General features: G+C 42.5%; 1 protein-coding gene across 1 annotated transcript in view; it reads right to left on the bottom strand.

Annotated features, from left to right (window-relative positions):
• Positions 1-18,702, bottom strand: part of ttll12 (tubulin tyrosine ligase-like family, member 12) — a 93,551-nt gene extending 74,849 nt beyond the window's left edge. The window contains exons 1-4 of the mRNA XM_060903406.1: positions 18,527-18,702; positions 18,261-18,406; positions 6,860-7,058; positions 5,426-5,585 (exon numbers count right to left, since the gene is read on the bottom strand). Of these exons, the coding sequence (XP_060759389.1) occupies positions 5,426-5,585; positions 6,860-7,058; positions 18,261-18,406; positions 18,527-18,658 (637 nt within the window). The 5' untranslated portion in view covers positions 18,659-18,702. The remainder of the gene's footprint in view (positions 1-5,425; positions 5,586-6,859; positions 7,059-18,260; positions 18,407-18,526) is intronic.
• Positions 18,703-19,352: the final 650 nt, after the last annotated feature.

The following is a 19,352-nucleotide window of genomic DNA, read 5'->3' as shown; positions in this document are numbered from 1 at the left end:
CACAATAAATATTCACAGTGAAAATATTTTGTAAGCGTGTTTCATGAACCAAGTTATAGGATTTGTTGACAACTCGCATCGCATCGCAATGAGAAGATCATTGGCACTACTGGTGTTAAGAATCAGACCATTTCATAAATGAATATTTTGCTGTAGAGCTGCAGTGTTTGTACAATTGCATGTTTTTGCTTCACTGTCACTATTCTGCTTCTTGCATTACTACTGTGAACTAACACTGAACATAATAATAATAATAATAATAATATCCAAGCTCGTGTTTCACTCTCACTAGTGCTCTGTAAGGCTTTTTCCTGGTGATATTCGTTACACTTCTACCCGGCGTGAAGCACTCACAGTCATGTGGTTGTGACGTCATCGTAAACAAATCCGTTCTACTCATCCAGACAACTTCACAACGGCAACGTTGCCAGATCTTTCCACTCTGGAACCCGTTCTCAAAAAGATTGTGTTTTGGGCACCCAAAACGCCGGTGCCGTGTGGACGCCAGGCCTAAATGATAAGCAATTGTATCGGAGTCACCTGAATCCGTTGCCGTGTGGACAGGGCCTCACAGGAGGACAGAGAGAACCAACAACCATTGATCACCTTAACAGGCAATCCATTGATCACCCTAACGACTCTCGAGGCTGTCCACACCCAGCCCCCAGTGACCCACACCAACAGGATGACTCAACGACATCTTAGATGAGCTTTTCATCCATGAGAGGATAAATACCTGATACTCCCTATTAGGTGGGGTTTACATTAGACCGTATCAGCGGATCATCAGATTAACGTTTTTAAAAACGATTAGCGTGCACACAGCAACGCCAATACACGGATACGCTAATCACATGACTAATTCGGCACATAAGTTGAAATGTGTCAATGCGGCTCATTGCTTCCTCCTCAGCGGCTGCGCCCCAAATCACTCCGCCCTGAACAGCGAGTGCCCTCTGGAGGGTGCGCACTCCGGCCCTGCACAGCTCACACAGCGCGTGAGTGAAGCACACGAGCAGTGATTCGGGACTGAGCCGCTGTGTGTGTGATCTCAGTGCATATCGGGCATGCGCGTCACTTACCACTTGCAAGTGGAAGGATGGCAAGCCTAAAGACAATCTTAACTACACAATGGGCAGTATTTGCATCAGTATTTGCAGTATTTTCATACTTTTATACTCTTTAATGAAAGGTGATACAAGGCGGAAGTCCGCGCCGTTTTTCAGCAGTCGCGTCACATGACCAACGCCAGCGAATCAGGAAGGTGGAGGTCACAGTGACGTTGTCCAATGACGACGTCAGCTAGAGCTCAGCACAGCGTATCCGCGTATCTTAATGTTTACACAGCACCGGATCACATACGAACTGGGTTGAATACGTGGGCTCTGGCGGATTCCCGTTTCCTGGCATTTTAATGTGAACGGACAGTGCATCCGTGAAGAAAACGAGACAGATACGGTCTAATGTAAACTTGGCCTTAGTCAGACAGAACTGAAGAAGCCTTTCGGATGAGAGGTGAAACGTCTTCAAGAATCTTCAGGCAAGTCCAGTTGCTCTCTTTCACCACCCACAGTTTACTATGACCTGGATGACTGAGGCCCTGTCCACACGGCAACGGATTCAGGTGAATCCAATAAAATTTATCATCGTTTCAGCCTGGTGTCCACACGGCACTGGCGTTTTGGGTGCCCCAAAACGATATTTTTTAAGAACGGTTTCCAGAGTGGAAAAATCTGGCAACGGCGCCGTTGCGAAGTCGTCTGGATGAGTAGAACGGATTTGTTTACGATGACATCACAACCACATGACTAGAACAAGCAGCACTCACTCATTCACACCGGGTAGAAGGGGTTTATGCGCATGCGTCTACTTCTATTGTTCTGGTGTCTCTGATGGGACCGTCTTACAGCGCACGGAGAGGTGTGGCATGTGTATTGCATCGTTTTCAGCAAGCGTTGCGTTGCCATATGTACCTGATATTTTACTGATCCGTTGACCATGTGGACGCGATATTTTTTTTACCCGCTAAAAAAAAAAAAATTATATATCAGGGCTTTGAACCGGTTCAAGGAACGAAAACCGGGAACTTTTTCTATTTCACATGGAACAGAAACGAAACCAGAAACTTTATTATTTTTTATGTTCCGGAACAGAAACGCTTATTAAAAATAATGGTAACCGGTTAATACCGGTTTTTATTTCGTTCCTCAAAGTTTCCGTAGCCTACAAATAAAAAAGCCATTCTTCTCCTGCGCAAGTTTCTATGACCCACTGGGGTTCACTTCCTGTGTGACATTCGCTGACTGAATGGAGAGGGCGGGAAGGTGGACTGCTATCACGTCTCCATTACTGAGTGTCTGAGCAAAGAAGAGCCTGAACGTTGCAACCTCCCTATTGGCTGTTTGTAAAAATGTATCAGTTGTTGCCCTTCCCACGGGAATCATCGCGGGCTCGAGAGACGAGACCTGACGAGTTAGTTCGTTGGTAGCAGAACAAAATGTCTGGACACAAATCAGGTTTTCAGAAAAGGAAAGAAAATAAACGGAGGGATGAAAATACAAAAAAGGAGGCAGAAAATGCAAAACGAGTTTTAAGGTAGGACAAATGGTTACTTTTTAAGGCAGCCCGCCGTGGCTGCCTGCAGGCTTATTTATTATAGCCCATTTAGTTAAAATAGTTGATATAAAATGTTTATAGTTATAGTTATGTGATGGTTGTCCTGATTTAGACTGGTGTTTTTTTTTTTGGGGGGGGGGGGGGGGGGGGGGGGGGGGTGCGCGATGTTGCACCCGGGTCCAGATTAGGGCAGAACCGGCCCTGGCTACATTTCAGGTGTAGTTTGTTTTATGTACGTATGTACTTGCATAGATGTGTACTTGGTCTTCCAATATGGCGCCTAACAAAATCTCGCGGTGCGGTGACGTCATGCGGTAGCCCTCTATAGGGCCTGACTAGCCTTTGGTAACACACTAAACGAATTATCTTTCATTTTTGGCACTTTTTCTGTTTGTGTAGATGGGAAGACATACTGAGAATCCAAATCGCCAACATTTGAAATAATAATTGTTTTGAATTATTTCTTGTCTTATTTAATGAAGGTTGTAATAGAATTAGCCTACATTTGGCTTAAGCTGGATGAGACAGAGACATAACTTTATAGCCATTTGTTAAACAGCTGACAGGGAACGTAATTAACCGTTCCGGGAACGAAATTTTTTTTGTTCTAACCGGTTCGGGAACGTCTATTTAATGGTGGAACCCAAAACCGGAAACGTTAAAATTCCGTTTCTGTTCGGAACGAACCAATAGGAAAAAAATTCTGGTTCAAAGCTCTGAGATAGATATATATATATATATATATATATATATATATATATATATATATATATATATATAGAGAGAGAGAGAGAGAGAGAGAGAGAGAGAGAGATAGTTAGTTGCCGTGTGGATGTAGCCTGAGAATCTTCACAGACACGTTATTATTTTTTTCTGCTGTAGACAGATGGTCTTGTGCAAAATTACCCTTCTGGATGAGTGTGTAAAGGGATGTACTTTCATATTTAAAAAAAAAAACCCTAGATAGAACTCAACGCCAACGGCGTCGATGGGGATGCCTCCGCCCAGTAGACTACACGCCTTATTAAGTTGTGATTTGGGGATGGACATTTGACCTCACAGTAACCTTGACCGGGTGAAATTACTTGTATTAGCCTTGGAGATATTGTGTTCACAAGGTTCTCGGACAGACATTTGACCTCACAGTGACCTTGACCTTAGACCTTTTGATCTCAAAATCTAATCAGTTCATGTTTGTCCCAAAGCGCACAAATGGTGAAAGTTTGGTGAAATTCCTTTCATTAGTCTTTGAGACATCACATTCACAAGGTTTTGGGACGGATGCACATACGGACAACCTGAAAACATAATGCCTCCTGCACCTTACGGTGGCGGAGGCATAAACAACGAATTTGGTCCAGGATATGCACGTTAAGAGCTGGGTTAAATCCAGCATGCCAAGCTCTGCAGACTAAATATGATCTGGCAAGAAGAGACCACGTTAATCACAGGCAAGTGGACATGAGGTAAAGTAATTCAGACCTGGGCTAGATTTCTTTAATCATTTATTTAAAACTGGCTCCATGTTCTGCATGCTTGGGTGATTTCTGTGCAATAAAGGAAAAAAAAAAAAAGTTTTACAAATATATTTAGCTCTACAAGCCCTTTGGCTATCCGTCCCCCTTTTTGTTTCATTCAATTGGGTCACATGACATCAAATCAAACCAAATAGCAAACAAATCCCCCCCCAAAAAAAGAGAGAGTGTCTGTTTCGTTTTGATTTGGATTCAGGAACTGGATTAACAGGGGCACAGTCCAAGCACAATTTTGAATGCAGTTAGAAAGAGAAAGTCGAACACGCAGTGAATTACAGGTCGCAGGTATGCGAACTGCTGAACTGATAGACATTCAAACGATTGCTGCAGAAATGTTCTGGACACAAAGTGCATCAGTGAGAGAGACAGAAAGTAAGTAAGGCCCTGTCCACACGGCAACGGATTCAGGTGAATCTGATAAAATTGTTTATCGTTTCGGCCTGGCGTCCACACGGCACCGGCGTTTTGGGTGCCCCAAAACGAAATTTTTTGAGAACGGGTCCCAGAGTGGAAAAATCTGGCAACGGCACCGTTGCGAAGTCGTCTGGATGAGTAGAACGGATTTGTTTACGATGACGTCACAACCACATGACTGTCAGTGCTTCACGCCGGGTAGAAGTGTAACGAACTTGATGCGAGTTGTCAACAAATCCTATAACTAGTCCAAACACTGCGGAAGCAGTAACCAAAACCGCGCACCGCCCGTGCGCTTTCCAAAAACAAAACCAATCCCGCCAGCAAAAATAGGAATAAAAAGGAGCGAGCTCACCTCTTCAGATGTTGGTTTAAGTCCGACAATACATTCCTCGAAAAGGACGTAGAACAACAAAGTAATCCATCAACGTGTAGCATTCAATTTATTCCGGACCATTAAAGAATTCTGGAGGATATCAGAATGTTGGCGTACCGGCTTCCATCTACCCCCATTCATTCCTCTTTCCGCGTCTTTCGTTTTACGCTACTGATTAATAATCAAAACTTTATGTGGCTAATGCTACAGAAGAAGGGGTTTATGCGCATGCGTCTACTTCTATTGTTCTGGTGTCTCCGATGGGACCTTCTTACAGCGCACGTAGAGGTGTGGCATGTGTATTGCATCGTTTTCAGCAAGCGTTGCGTTGCCATATGGACCTGAAATGTAACTGATCCGTTGCCCATGTGGACGCGATATTTAAAAAAAAAAAAATCTCGTTGCCGTTGCCGTGTGGATGTAGCCCAAGTGTGTGTGTGTGTGTGTGTGTGTGTGTGTGTGTGTGTGTGTGTGTGAGAGAGACCTCCATTCTCCAGATCCTGTAGAGGCCAGAGCACAGAATACGCAATCTGTTGTGGAGTGTAGAAAAGAGGTGCCATACAGCAGGACGGCTGAGATGAGTGCTGAACACGGGAGCCAAACTCATCCATTATGTACCAGACAGGCATTTTTTCCTCTGCAGACTGCAACACACACACACACCAACTCTATAAATAAACTTCAGTCACAGAAATCAAGAATACAAATCACAATAAGATTTCACATTATGATCGGATTATACCACGGCTCTTAAATCCTCGATTCTGATTGGACCAAAGATGCCGATTAATCCTCTATAACATCGATTCTGTAGCACCAACTCACACGTTAACTTGATGGACACCCCAAAGAAACAGATTTAAAGTGCTGATGACACGTTTTTGACATCTTTGGCGATGTTTTATAACATAAAAAGTAATTCCCGATGATCCATATATTAATTCACGAAGGCGCCTATTTTACAAGTTATGATAAAAAACGCAGCTATTTGGGCAAATTTGACGGGGCTGCAGCACCCAGGAGACGAAAGAGGAGGAGGAGCTATATGACGTCAGCGAAAGAACCTTCCTCCTAACTTACCAGTTTGTTGTTGATGCGACAGGTGTTCAGTTTGTCATTATTAGTATTATTATTATACATTATTTTATTTATATATATTAGTTATTATGCCTTCGCGTTGTGTTGCCGGCTTTTGCTCCAAAACCCACAAGGATGGGGTAAGTTTATTCAAGTTTCCCCAGAGATCCCGAGCTGCATGCGAAGTGGGTGAAGCAAGTCAGGCGCACTCGTGACAAGTGGGAGCCCTCACCAACATCCGTCCTGTGCTCTGAACACTTCGATTTGGATTGTTTTGACACCCTTCCCAGCTTAAAAGAATCTCTTGGGTGTTCAGTTCAGCACAAACGTGTGTTACTACCATCAGCAGTGCCTACACCGTGTTGCCAGATTGGGATTTTTCCCGCCCAGTTGAGCGGTTTCAAGTGCATTTTGGTGGGTTTTGAACATATTTTGGGCTGTTGCCAGATACTGCTAAAGTTTTCCAGCCCAAAATATGTTCAAAACCCACCAAAATGCACTTGAAACCGCTCAACTGGGCGGGAAAAATCCTAATCTGGCAACACTGCCAGTATTCCGGAGGGGGGTCTACTAGTAGCTATGCCGGATCCAAAGACAGCTGAATAATTGTTAACACTACTCCAAACATTCATAACTTCATATTTTTAACAACATTCAAACAAAAGCTGATGGATCATGCGAATGACCTTCTCCAGGGATTGTGCTACATTACTTGCATTTCAAGATTTTGTGGACATTGACAAAGATCACATTAAACTTTGAAACCCTGAATATGTTCTATTCTTCTTTGAAAAGGTGGTATGTTTTCTAGTTTATCCCTCAAATTCGGAACATCCCATACCCCCTGAGACAGCTGATAGGTCTGATTAAACTTCCACATGTTGTCCAGCACCAGGTCCACGATGTCAGGATCAGGAGCCTCGCCATGGAAAGGAAATCCCATCAGACTGGCCATTCGGACTAACAGTCCAGGAACCTCCATCAGCTGCTGCCTGGCATTTTCCACCCGATATGTCCACGCATGATCCACCAGGTACACACTGCAGAGAAAACAGACAAGGAGTAAACCATCACTGCACCACAGGTACATTACAGGAAAGAAATCAAGGGCCTCCTTAACAGGAAGAAGAGGGCGTTCATGGCTAAGGACAGAAAGGAACTCCGGGCTGTTCAAAAGGACCTTAAAAAGAAGCTGAGAGAGGCTAAGAACAGCTACAGGAAGAAGACCGAGGCAAAGATGGGACAGAACGCCACAAAAGGGGTGTGGAATGGGATGAAACACATGACTGTATGCAGTCTGCTTTCACCTGGAGTGTAGCGAGACCTAGCATTTGCATCTGAATGCAATCTATTCAATTGGTTCAACACAACTTCCACTTGTGTCCCCAGACAGTGAGGCTAGGGTGGGGTTTACATTAGACCGTATCCGTCTCGTTTTCGTCGCGGATGCACTGTCCGTTCACATTAAAACGCCGGGAAACGACTCCACAGGCAGAACAACTTGAATCTGCCAGGGCCCACGTATTCAACCCAGTTCGTATCTGATCCGGTGCCGTGTAAACATTAAGATACGAGGAAACACAGTGCTGAGCTCTAGCTGACGTCGTCATTGGACAACGTCACTGTGACATCCACCTTCCTGATTCGCTGGCGTTGGTCATGCCACGTTGGTCATGTGACGCGACTGCTGAAAAACGGCGCAGACTTCACTTCCTGCTATTGTTTCCGCCTTGTATCACCTTTTTGTTTTTCATTAAAGAGTATAAAAGTATGAATATAATGCTTTGCCATTCTTAATGTTGTTCATGGTAAGATGCAAATACTGCCCATTGTGTAGTTATGATCGTCTTTAGGCTTGCCATCCTTCCACTTGCAAGTGGTGAGTGACTTGCGCATGCCCGATATGCACTGGGATATCACACACAGCGGCTCAGTCCCGAATCACTGCTAGTGTGCTTCACTCGCGCGCTCTGTGAGCTGCGCAGGGCCGGAGTGCGCACCCTCCAGAGGGCACTCGCTGTTCAGGGCGGAGTGATTTGGAGCGCAGCCTCTGAGGAGGAAGCGCTGAGCCGCACTGACACATTTCAACTTACGTGCCGTCTAATTAGTCATGTGATTAGCGTATCCGTGTATTGGCGTTGCTGTGTGCACGCGAATCATTTTAAAAATGTTAATCTGATGATCTGCTGATACGGTCTAATGTAAACACCACCTAGGTCTCCACTGAACACCCCTACCACCATTAACACCTCTGCTGGAGCCCCTGCACCCCCCAGCAGATTTCTGACCCCAGAGGACAGCCCACCCTCACCCATCAGCCCCCTTCAAACCAATAACGGTGGACTAGGACACCTCATCACTCCCCATAACTACTCACCCACAGCTCCCTGCAAACCCCCTCACCACCATCAAGGTACAGAGGGAGCTCTCCAGGCTTCACAGGAGCAAAGCCAGTGGACTGGAGGACATCAACCCCAGGATTCTGAAAGTGTGGGCTGGGCAAATGACCACTCCTCTACAATCTTGCTGAGGTTGAAGAAGGTGCTCACACTCTGGAAGACCTCCCGTATTGTTCTGGTGCCAAAGAGGAGTTGTCCTAGCGATCTTAACAAGTATGCAACTGTGGCTCTGACATCACACGTCACAAAGACCTCCGAGAGACTGATTCTGTGGCACCTGATGACCCAGCTTACAGCTTTCCTGGACCCATTGCAGTTTTGCTTACTAGCCACATATTGGGGTGGAGGATGCCATCATCTACCTGCCACACAAGGCCCTCTGTCACCTGGAAAAGTAGGGAAGCACTGTGAGAGTCATGTTCTTTGACTTCTCCAGTGCTTTCAACACCATCCAGCCCAACCTACTGAGAGAGAAACTGTTGGAGATGCACCTGCACCCCAACACCACTTCCTGGATCATGGACTACCTCACAGGCCAGCCACAGTATGTTAAGGTGGACGGATGCATCTCAGAGTATGTGATCACATGGTGTAGCAACCACCACCTGAAGCTCAACATCAGCAAGACTAAGGAGCTAGTGGAAGATTACCAGACGAACAGAAGCCCCCCCCCCCCCCCCCCCCATATCCCCTTTTCATTCAGGGAGAGGAAGTGGAGAGGGTGGACTCCTACAAGTACCTTGGCATGCAGAACAATAAACTGGACTGGACACAAACACTGATGCCCTCTACAGGAAAGGACTGAGCAGAGCAGGCCGTTCTTCCTAAGGAGGAAGAGGTCGTTCAGAGCAGGCCGTTCTTCCTAAGGAGGAAGAGGTCGTTCAGAGCAGGCCGTTCTTCCTAAGGAGGAAGCGGTCGTTCAGAGCAGGCCGTTCTTCCTAAGGAGGAAGAGGTCGTTCAGAGCAGGCCGTTCTTCCTAAGGAGGAAGAGGTCGTTCAGAGCAGGCCGTTCTTCCTAAGGAGGAAGAGGTCGTTCAGAGCAGGCCGTTCTTCCTAAGGAGGAAGAGGTCATTCAGAGCAGGCCGTTCTTCCTAAGGAGGAAGAGGTCGTTCAGAGCAGGCCGTTCTTCCTAAGGAGGAAGAGGTCGTTCAGAGCAGGCCGTTCTTCCTAAAGAGGAAGAGGTCATTCAGTGTGCACTATGCTGGTGTGGTGGCATCAAGACTGGAGAGGACAAGAAACTCAATAAGCTGGTGAGGAAAGCCAGCTCTGTGGGGGTCTGGAGCTGGACAGCCTGGAGTCAGTGGGTGAGAGGACCCTCGACATGTTATCCACCTCTTTAAATCACCAATTTCATGGTCTTCCATGACAGAGCATGGCAAAATTGCTCCTCTCATGTAAAATTAGTCCGACATCAGCTATATTGCACGGCTACCAACCCTAGCGATCCCCCATAATGCATTGTAATAAACAAGTGACAACTTAGTTATGCTTGGAGACTATTGTCAAGTCAAGTTTCTGTACAGCGCTTTTAACAGCCACCATTGTCGCAAAGCAGCTCTACAGAAAATTAAAGAACGGAGGTCGTTTTTAAACTTGCTTTATTTCTTAATTAACATGTTCTTCAATTACGTTTTCGGTTTTAGTAACCTTATATCATGACTTGTATTGGCAACTAATTGCAATTAAATATTATATACTTATCGGCCTATTTGGTTTTTAGCCATGTTGAATTTAGTTCGTTTGGTCCACGGCAGGCGTCGCTTATCCGCGCGATCTTCACGGGACTTCGAAACGTGAAGTGTCAGCCAGGTGTCAGTGCCGCCATTTTGAAAACTGTTTTCCAAATGACATTTTGCACAAAAACGAGTTTAAATGACGATTACTGGCGACTTTTTTCAAACTTTTCTGATTGCTATCAAAACAAACAAAACTTCCAGCTTGATTACATCAGCATTCGAAAGAGGGCGCGCACGTCTTTTGACAACGTTAGTCACTTTGATTTGCGCTGTACGTTTTACTTCCGTCCTACGATGTCTCGCACAGGTCTCAATGAATCTCGTTTACGGCCATTGCTTTGACATATGGACTGATATATTACAGAGCATATTTCAAACACTCAGAACTTGCTATAGCAGCGACAAAATAGCGATCAAAAATGCATTCCGATATTTAATAAAATGAGATAAATAGAATTTTGCTGGGAAAAAACTTGCCTTCAGTTCTCCTTTAAACAGGAGCTAATTTTATTCCTTATAATACAAATTACTCAATTCCGATCGGTCAATCAAGCAGGACTTTTTTTCCCTTAACACGGGGCCGTATTTCTGAAATGGTATTGGCTAGTTCAGGGGTTTTCAAAGTGTGGGAGAGTCCGCCCCCCCTCGGAAAGCAAATAAACAACAGCGCCCCCCTCACAATTTTTGTTGTTGCTGCTAATGTTCCATTTGTATTTATAAAAAAAAAAAAAAAAAAAAAAAAAAAAATGGTTGTACACATTTGTATTTTTTTCTTTTACACATTTTAAACATCTGTGCTTTTTTTTAAAAACATCTTGTTTTACACATTTTAAACATCTCATAGCATCGTTAGCTAGCACCTCTTGGCAGACAACACACTGTGGCAGTGGAGCATCTTCAGATCCAGTCCATGAAAATCCAAACTTTAAATAATCGTGGTCAGACTTCCTTCTTTTTCCAGTCCCCCCAGGATTCCGCGGGCCTTTTTTGTGATTGTTGCGGGCTAAAATGTCTGATGTTGCCGGGGGGGGGTTCCAAAAAAAATTGTGATGAAAGTTGCGGTGTTTTTTAGGTTTTTGTTGCGATTACATTGCGGGAGGAAGTGAAAGTTGCGAGAAATTGTTACGAATTTCTATTTTTGTGATTAAAATTGAGTGATACATGTTAAATATTAAGTTATTACTGAAAAACTATTGATTAAAAAAACAGACACTGAGAAATGGTCCTATAAACAACTTTACCAATATAAAAGATTACCAGGACTACATAAATGCAGAAAAATAGGCTTTACTTATCCAAATGCTCCTGTTGGTTCAAAAGTTAAAGTGCAGAGAACCTCACAGCACAACATGAAGTTACCTTAAAATATAATATAAATGCCTCAGCTTTCATGTAAGAAAAAAACTATTAATACTAGTACTGTGTGCAGGCAGTCTCTCCTGAAGACTAAATTAAACAATAATTATAAACTAATAAAATAAATGGCTCAGGCTTCATAGAAGAAAAAAAACAATTTGAACAGAATCTCACAGTATGATGCTGAAGCTGCCTAAACAATGGAAAATAAAATACCATTTTGGCAAAAATGTTGGCATCCATTAATTTCTTGTATTAAGTAAAAAATAATGTAAAGTGCACACAGTCCTTCACTGTAAACATAACACACTTTCAGTAACTGAATTTAAGCCTACATAAACACTGACTCGCACATGCAGTGTTGCCAGATACTGCTGACGTTTTCCAGTCCAAAATATGTTCAAAACCCGCGAAAATGCACTTGAAACCGCCAATCTGGCAACACTGCGCACATGCTGCTTCTCTTAAACGTATACACGGAAGTAAGGCGGAAGATAGTTTGTCGACGTCACCTCAAGACGACGCCAACGATTGGTCAAATTTGCGGGAAGGTTGCGGTGATTGGATATAATTGCAACACCGCCCTGAATTTGCGGGGATTGGTTGAATTTGCGTTGAAGTTGCAAATCGCAACATTGCGAAATCCTGGAGGGTGTGGTTTTTTGCTTGGCCCAGACTCTGTCTCCTCATTCACTGTAGCTTTAGGTACTAAAAATCGATCCATTTTGTGTCTGGTAAAGGCTAGCTGAAGTTCGTTAAATGTCCGCAATAGTAACTTATTGTGGTTTATGTTTCCTCACGTTGCGCCCCCCAGGGGAGGCGCGCCCCACACTTTGAAAAGCCCTGGGCTAGTTCATTGCTTGGTTAAGTTTATAATGATCAATGGTATTTGTAATTCCTTTTAGATCAAGCACAGAGTTTTCTTGCATTTAGCAATCAGCTTTTGTAAAGAAGTTCCAATAAAATTTTGTAAACCACTTTCAAAATCCTCGCGTCGTGTCGCCGTGTCACAATGAAAGACGCTTTAGAAACTGATTCAAACGTGCAAGATAGTCTTGTGCCCTGATTGGTTCAGAAAACGTGAATTACAAATGTTGTGAACTTGAATGGCTTCCGAAGTATAATATAAAGGGCCAATTCATAAACAAGTAATCGTATGGCTCCTCGTAAAATTAAGGATCAATTTCACTCATGATTTCAAAGGTTTGAAATTGCCCGAGTCTCAAAACTTCAAAATCACTCGTGAAATTAATCCTTAATTTTACTCGGCCCCATACGATTATCTATACTAATTATTATTTAGCCCTGTCTCTATTCTATTACATACCATATTATATTTTATATTCTATATTTTCTCTTATAGATATCCATTTAGGTGGGACGGTGGTGTAGTGGTTAGCGCTGTCGCCTCACAGCAAGAAGGTCCGGGTTCGAGCCCTGTGGCCGGCGACGGCCTTTCTGTGCAGAGTTTGCATGTTCTCCCCGTGTCCGCGTGGGTTTCCTCCGGGTGCTCCGGTTTCCCCCACAGTCCAAAGACATGCAAGTTAGGTTAACTGGTGACTCTAAATTGAGCGTAGGTGTGAGTGTGAATGGTTGTCTGTGTCTATGTGTCAGCCCTGTGATGACCTGGCGACTTGTCCAGGGTGTACCCCGCCTTTCGCCCGTAGTCAGCTGGGATAGGCTCCAGCTTGCCTGCGACCCTGTAGGACAGGATAAAGCGGCTACAGATAATGAGATGAGATATCCCTTTTTTTTTTTAACTTAACCTACATTTACCTATAATTTACTCTGTACTTGAGCTGCTGCAACACCTGAATTTCCCCTCGCAGGGAGCTATAAAGGAATATAGATGTCACCTTATCTTAACTGAACTTGAAGTAATTGGTCATTTCAATTGAATAACTCGACAGGTTCTGTTCCAAAAGGCTGCTTAAAAGCTTAAAGTGCATATCACGGGTAAATTCAGGAGCAAGATCAATGTAATTCTTCTATTTTATATTAAACTTTGGTCAAATATCTGTCACGTTTTGCATTTTGTGCAATACCAGAAAAATTCAGTTGAAATCAAGCCATTTGAGACGAATTGGTGCGCCTCTGAAAAGACTCGCATTTGGATTTCCCGGGAAACATTGATTTTCGTGACGTCGCGTGCGGGACGCCTCCTTCTGAATCCTACGTCAGCGCTAGCGGTGGGCAAAAATATCGATACGGCGATATATCGCGATACTTTGTCTTCCGATTCAATATCGATACTCAAAATTTGAATATCGATATTTTTTTCAAATAATAAAATCATGTTTCAGATGGGTTGTAAATCCAGTACGACTTCTGCACCTCCGCTCCGTGAGGTGTCGCTGTGCCGCTACCTCACTGCAAGGCACTCTTCGTCTTCTCTTTTTTCCCCCGGCGGTTGCAATGAGGAAAAAAAAACAGACAAGCATGGCTGTTAACATAAACCTAGAGACGCCGCCGAACTTTAAGGCAGATGTTTGGAGGCACTTTGGATTCCAAAGGAAAGGAGAAAAAAAAAAAAAAAAAACAAACAGTGAGCCGGACAAAGAGAATGCACTTTGCAAAACCTGTTTCGCTCCAATTAAATTAAGATGCTCCAATTAAGATGCCCACTGCACTTTTCAATGTGTTTCAGACAGTGTGTTGTTCCTGCAAAATAAGCACAAGTTAAATGTTCTCAGGTATATGTTCTCAAGTTTACAAAGAACAAATTGATATTAGTGTTAGCACTGAAATGCATGTGCAGTCTGCAGTGCAAGTTTTAAGTTTTCATAAAACAATTTGATTCTGCTTGTTAAGCAGCACTGATGTGTCCATGCTTACAGAAAAGTTGAGAATACTAGCACAGAAATGGGAATTTTCTGTATGTTGTAGTGAAGCAACTCTTGGTTTTGCCAGCAGTAGAATAGAGACAAATACATGTCTGGCAAGAGTGTGTAGTTATGTATGTGAAATGTAATTTTACAGTGGTCAATAAATTCTGATTTTCTTCAGCGACATATCGTGATGTGGTTGAAATTTCTTGCAATATATCGATTATCGCAGAATCGCTGTACCGTGATATTATCGTTATCGTGGGCAAAATATCACCATAGTATCGTATCGTGAGGTATCTGGTGATACCCAGCCCTAGTCAGCGCTGGTTTGTTTATGAGAAAACGACCTGGTGGTTTTCTGCAAATTTCTTCAACGTTATCGCGTAATTATTAAAATGGTTAACAGATGTATCGTAGGAGGGTGTAGCAACACCGATCATGATGGGATTAGTACTCATCGTTTCCCAAAAGACCGGACAATGAGAGAGAAATGGGAGCGCTTGGTCTACACAGGCTGTGCACTGAAACCGTGCAAAGCTCGCGCAGCCTGCTGGCGCTTCCGCAGGTGACGTCACGAATCTGGCTCCAGACTCCCTTGGGATTTTTCCAGACGTGTTTTGTTATTTTATTTTTTTCTGCTGTAGACAGATGGCCTTGTGCAAAATTACCCTTCTGGATGAGTGTGTAAAGCAGACCTGGGCATTTTACGGCCCGCATCCGGCCCTTTGGTTCATTCTGACCGGCCCGCGTAAGGTTAATTAGAAATTACAAAATAAATGTATTTTCTAATTTTACCTCATGCATGGACTGAATGTGCATTGCTTTTATATTGAAGTTGTGTTCAACAAAAACGCAATGCGCGCGACATGAAATCCCACGAAACCTAATCCCGCGATAACTACTTCTGTAATTTGTCCAGACCAACCACAAACTTGTACGTCATCCTTCAAACGGTCCAGCCAATCACATAGTGTGACGTCACCAGCAGGCGCCGGAGCCCGAGCCGATCTGTAGATCTGATTCCTACACCGAATCGACGTTGTTGCGAGCAGGTCACAAGAAGACTTTAGCCCCCAAAATGTCCGCAAAAAGAAGAAAGGTAGATGCCGAATGCAGGGCTTTCAACAAACATGAGACATGCTCAGAAGATGTTTGTTCTCTTTGGCTCTACCTACATATCTGAACAAACATTTTCAGTGATGAAGTTTAACAAACCTCACCGATGATCACCTGTCAGCTGTGCTTCGCATCTCCACCTCAGACATTCAACCTGACTTTCATGCACTCAAAGACCAAGAGACTAGATTTCTCTCACTGAAGAAATAAACTGGAAAACACCAAATGAGGTGATTAGACTACAAATGTGGGCATCATTATTATAATATGATGTATCTTGCTTGATATTTGGAGTAGAAAGACAATATTGTGATGTCTTTATTGTGTTTTGGGGTGAATGTGACTGAAAAAAAAAAAGGTACAAACGTTCACATTTTGTTAACCATTGTTTTGGGAAACTTGATTGAATAAATGACATTTTTTTGTAAGGCAACCTCATTTTTTCCATACTCAGCTTTTAAAACAATGTTATTTACGGCTTTATGGGTTGTTTTACAATCAGGGTACAAAGTTTGTGTCACAGGGGTCCAAAATTCAAATTAAAAAAAAAAAAAAACCCTATCAAATCTGCACTTTTGGAAATTAATACAGATATGAACATAGGCCTGTGTAATAGTTTGTATTATAAGATTAAGTGCAGCTTTAAGCAGGGCTGGGAGAAACAAATGAAGTGATTCTTGGAGAGGACTTTTTTTTTTGACAATTCAGAATCCACTACTTCCATAGTGCTTTTAAATATAAGGCTGTAAGCTGTGTGTTAGTTGTCTCTAATATTTATGTCCCAATATCTTGACCACATTTTAGGATGAAAATAATCATTTTAGATATGTTATTTTATATTGAAAAATTAGCTGTCTCGGAGAGGACATTTTGACACAATTCCATACTAATTTGATCAAAATAGTCTGAAAACTTACTGGCATTCAACATTAAAACTTAACTATGTTTCCAATGATATGGAACCAAACATTTGTTTTATGGTATAAAGAATGATTTAAGTGCATCCCTTTTGGAGCTACCTGTGGTCAAAAAAAAACACTTTTTCTAAATGACACGAGTAATTTTGCTAAAAATATGACATATATTGCCATACATTCATCAAAAATAACGTTATCACCAAAATTTTTTTTTTTGCATGGTAAATAGAGCGATCACAGAGCTACAATAAACAACCAAGTTTATTTAGTCAAGCCTTTTGATATTGAAGATAATAAGTGTTAAATGTGATTTTTAACTTGCGTACCCTGATTGTAAAACAACCCTTATATAAAGAAATACAATTAATATTAGGCAGAATTTAGTTCAGCCCTCCACAAAATGTTCTGTTTCTCATGTGGCCCCAGGGAAAAAATAATTGCCCACCCCTGGTGTAAAGGGACGTACTTTCATATAAAATAAAAAAAAAACATGAAATTGATCCAGAATATGCACTTTAACAAGGTAAGCTTGTGTATTATACTCTACCAAGTGAAGCAAACCATGTTGCTGTTGGAGAAACTCAACAAGTTTCAACTCAAGTTGTTTACACTGTTTATATTGTTTGAGTGTTTAGTCTATGTCTAGTTCTTATCTAGTGTTTATACTGTTTATATTGTTTGTCTGAGTGTTTAGTCTATGTCTAGTTCCTATCTAGAGTGTTTATACTGTTTATAATGTTTGAGTGTTTAGTCTATGTCTAGTTCCTATCTAGTGTTTATACTGTGAGTGTTTAGTCCATGTCTAGTTCCTATCTAGAGTGTTTATACTGTTTATATTGTTTGAGTGTTTAGTCTATGTCTAGTTCCTATCTAGTGTTTATACTGTTTATATTGTTTGAGTGTTTAGTCCATGTCTAGTTCCTATCTAGAGTGTTTATACTGTTTATATTGTTTGAGTGTTTAGTCTATGTCTAGTTCCTATCTAGTGTTTATACTGTGAGTGTTTAGTCCATGTCTAGTTCCTATCTAGAGTGTTTATACTGTTTATATTGTTTGAGTGTTTAGTCCATGTCTAGTTCCTATCTAGAGTGTTTATACTGTTTATATTGTTTGAGTGTTTAGTCTATGTCTAGTTCTTATCTAGTGTTTATACTGTTTATATTGTTTGTCTGAGTGTTTAGTCTATGTCTAGTTCCTATCTAGAGTGTTTATACTGTTTATATTGTTTGAGTGTTTAGTCTATGTCTAGTTCCTATCTAGTGTTTATACTGTTTATATTTTTGAGTGTTTAGTCCATGTCTAGTTCCTATCTAGAGTGTTTATACTGTTTATATTGTTTGAGTGTTTAGTCTATGTCTAGTTCCTATCTAGTGTTTATACTGTGAGTGTTTAGTCCATGTCTAGTTCCTATCTAGAGTGTTTATACTGTTTATATTGTTTGAGTGTTTAGTCCATGTCTAGTTCCTATCTAGAGTGTTTATACTGTTTATATTGTTTGAGTGTTTAGTCTATGTCTAGTTCCTATCTAGAGTGTTTATACTGTTTATATTGTTTGAGTGTTTAGTCTATGTCTAGTTCCTATCTAGAGTGTTTATACTGTTTGTTTTTTCAATTATTCTATTTTTATTTATTGCATTGCCTGTTTGCACCGTGGGTCAGAGAGGACTGAAATTTCATCTGTGCTGTATGTCGAGCATGTGTAGCATATTTGACAATAAAGTTGACTTGACTCCAGCACGACTCGAGCTCCAGTGAACCGAATGATGAACGAGTGATTCAAAAAAAAAGACTGATTCGTTCATTTCACTGAACAAGATTCAAAGATCCGATTCAGTAAAAAGATCCGAAACTTCCAAATCACCACTCTGAAGTGAGCCTTTAGCGCCCTCACCTGGTTGGATCAGAAGCTTGCAGGCCATTTTCTCGAGTTACAATCACTTTATACAAGTCTTCATGGTCAGGCCTGGAGGTTTTTCCTGCATCTTCATCTTCCTGTTCCACACGCATGATACCAAACATCTCTCCGGCATCAAACACCTACAACACAAACACACCGCTCACTCATCACTCACTCGCCTCAGGCTAAACACCTCCTGCTGCTAACTTCAGGGTCTCGCGCACAGCTTTAGCTGTGTTGTTGTTGTTATTGTTGTTTACCTCATGTTTTAGTTTATAATGCAGGCTTTTCCAGTAAAGAGTCGGAATTTGAGCCGCTTCCAGAGCAGCAGTGTGCAGAGCCAGAAACAGTTGATATTCCTTATCTTCTTCATTCACAAACCCGCTTTCCATTTTCACCTCAGCTCTCAGTCCTGACCGCAGTGCATCATGGGAGCGTCGGTTAAAGGAATAGGCTATTTATTCATTCGTTCATTTATTAATTTAATTTAATTATTTTAACGCATTCCTCAATATTCAGTCTAAGATACACAGTGAGATCTATACTGTATAAAATCTGGAAAGCTCATCGCCCAATTCCTTGCTGTAGAGACGCGTGAAGCCAGCTGGCCGCCATCTTACCACTCGCATTGGGTGGATTTGGCTTATGTCTTGACTTAAACCATCGTAAGAAAAGTACCTCCTGGCTTTCCTCCCCTTTCATTATCTCCTCTTGGGTGGCACGGAGGTGGTGTAGTGGTTAGTGCTGTCACCTCACAGCAAGAAGGTCCTGGGTTCGAGCCCTGGGGCCGGCGAGGGCCTTTCTGTGTGGAGTTTGCATGTTCTCCCCGTGTCCGCGTGGGTTTCCTCCGGGTGCTCCGGTTTCCCCCACAGTCCAAAGACATGCAGGTTAGGTTAACTGGTGACTCTAAATTGAGCGTAGGTGTGAATGTGAGTGTGAATGGTTGTCTGTGTCTATGTGTCAGCCCTGTGATGACCTGGCGACTTGTCCAGGGTGTACCCCGCCTTTCGCCCGTAGTCAGCTGGGATAGGCTCCAGCTTGCCTATGACCCTGTGGAACAGGATAAGCAACTACAGATAATGGATG

This window comes from Neoarius graeffei, chromosome 21 (assembly GCF_027579695.1).
Source record: "Neoarius graeffei isolate fNeoGra1 chromosome 21, fNeoGra1.pri, whole genome shotgun sequence".
Lineage (NCBI taxonomy): Eukaryota > Metazoa > Chordata > Actinopteri > Siluriformes > Ariidae > Neoarius > Neoarius graeffei.
The sequence above is the reverse complement of the archived record's forward strand: the minus strand, read 5'-3'. Positions and strand labels throughout refer to the sequence as shown.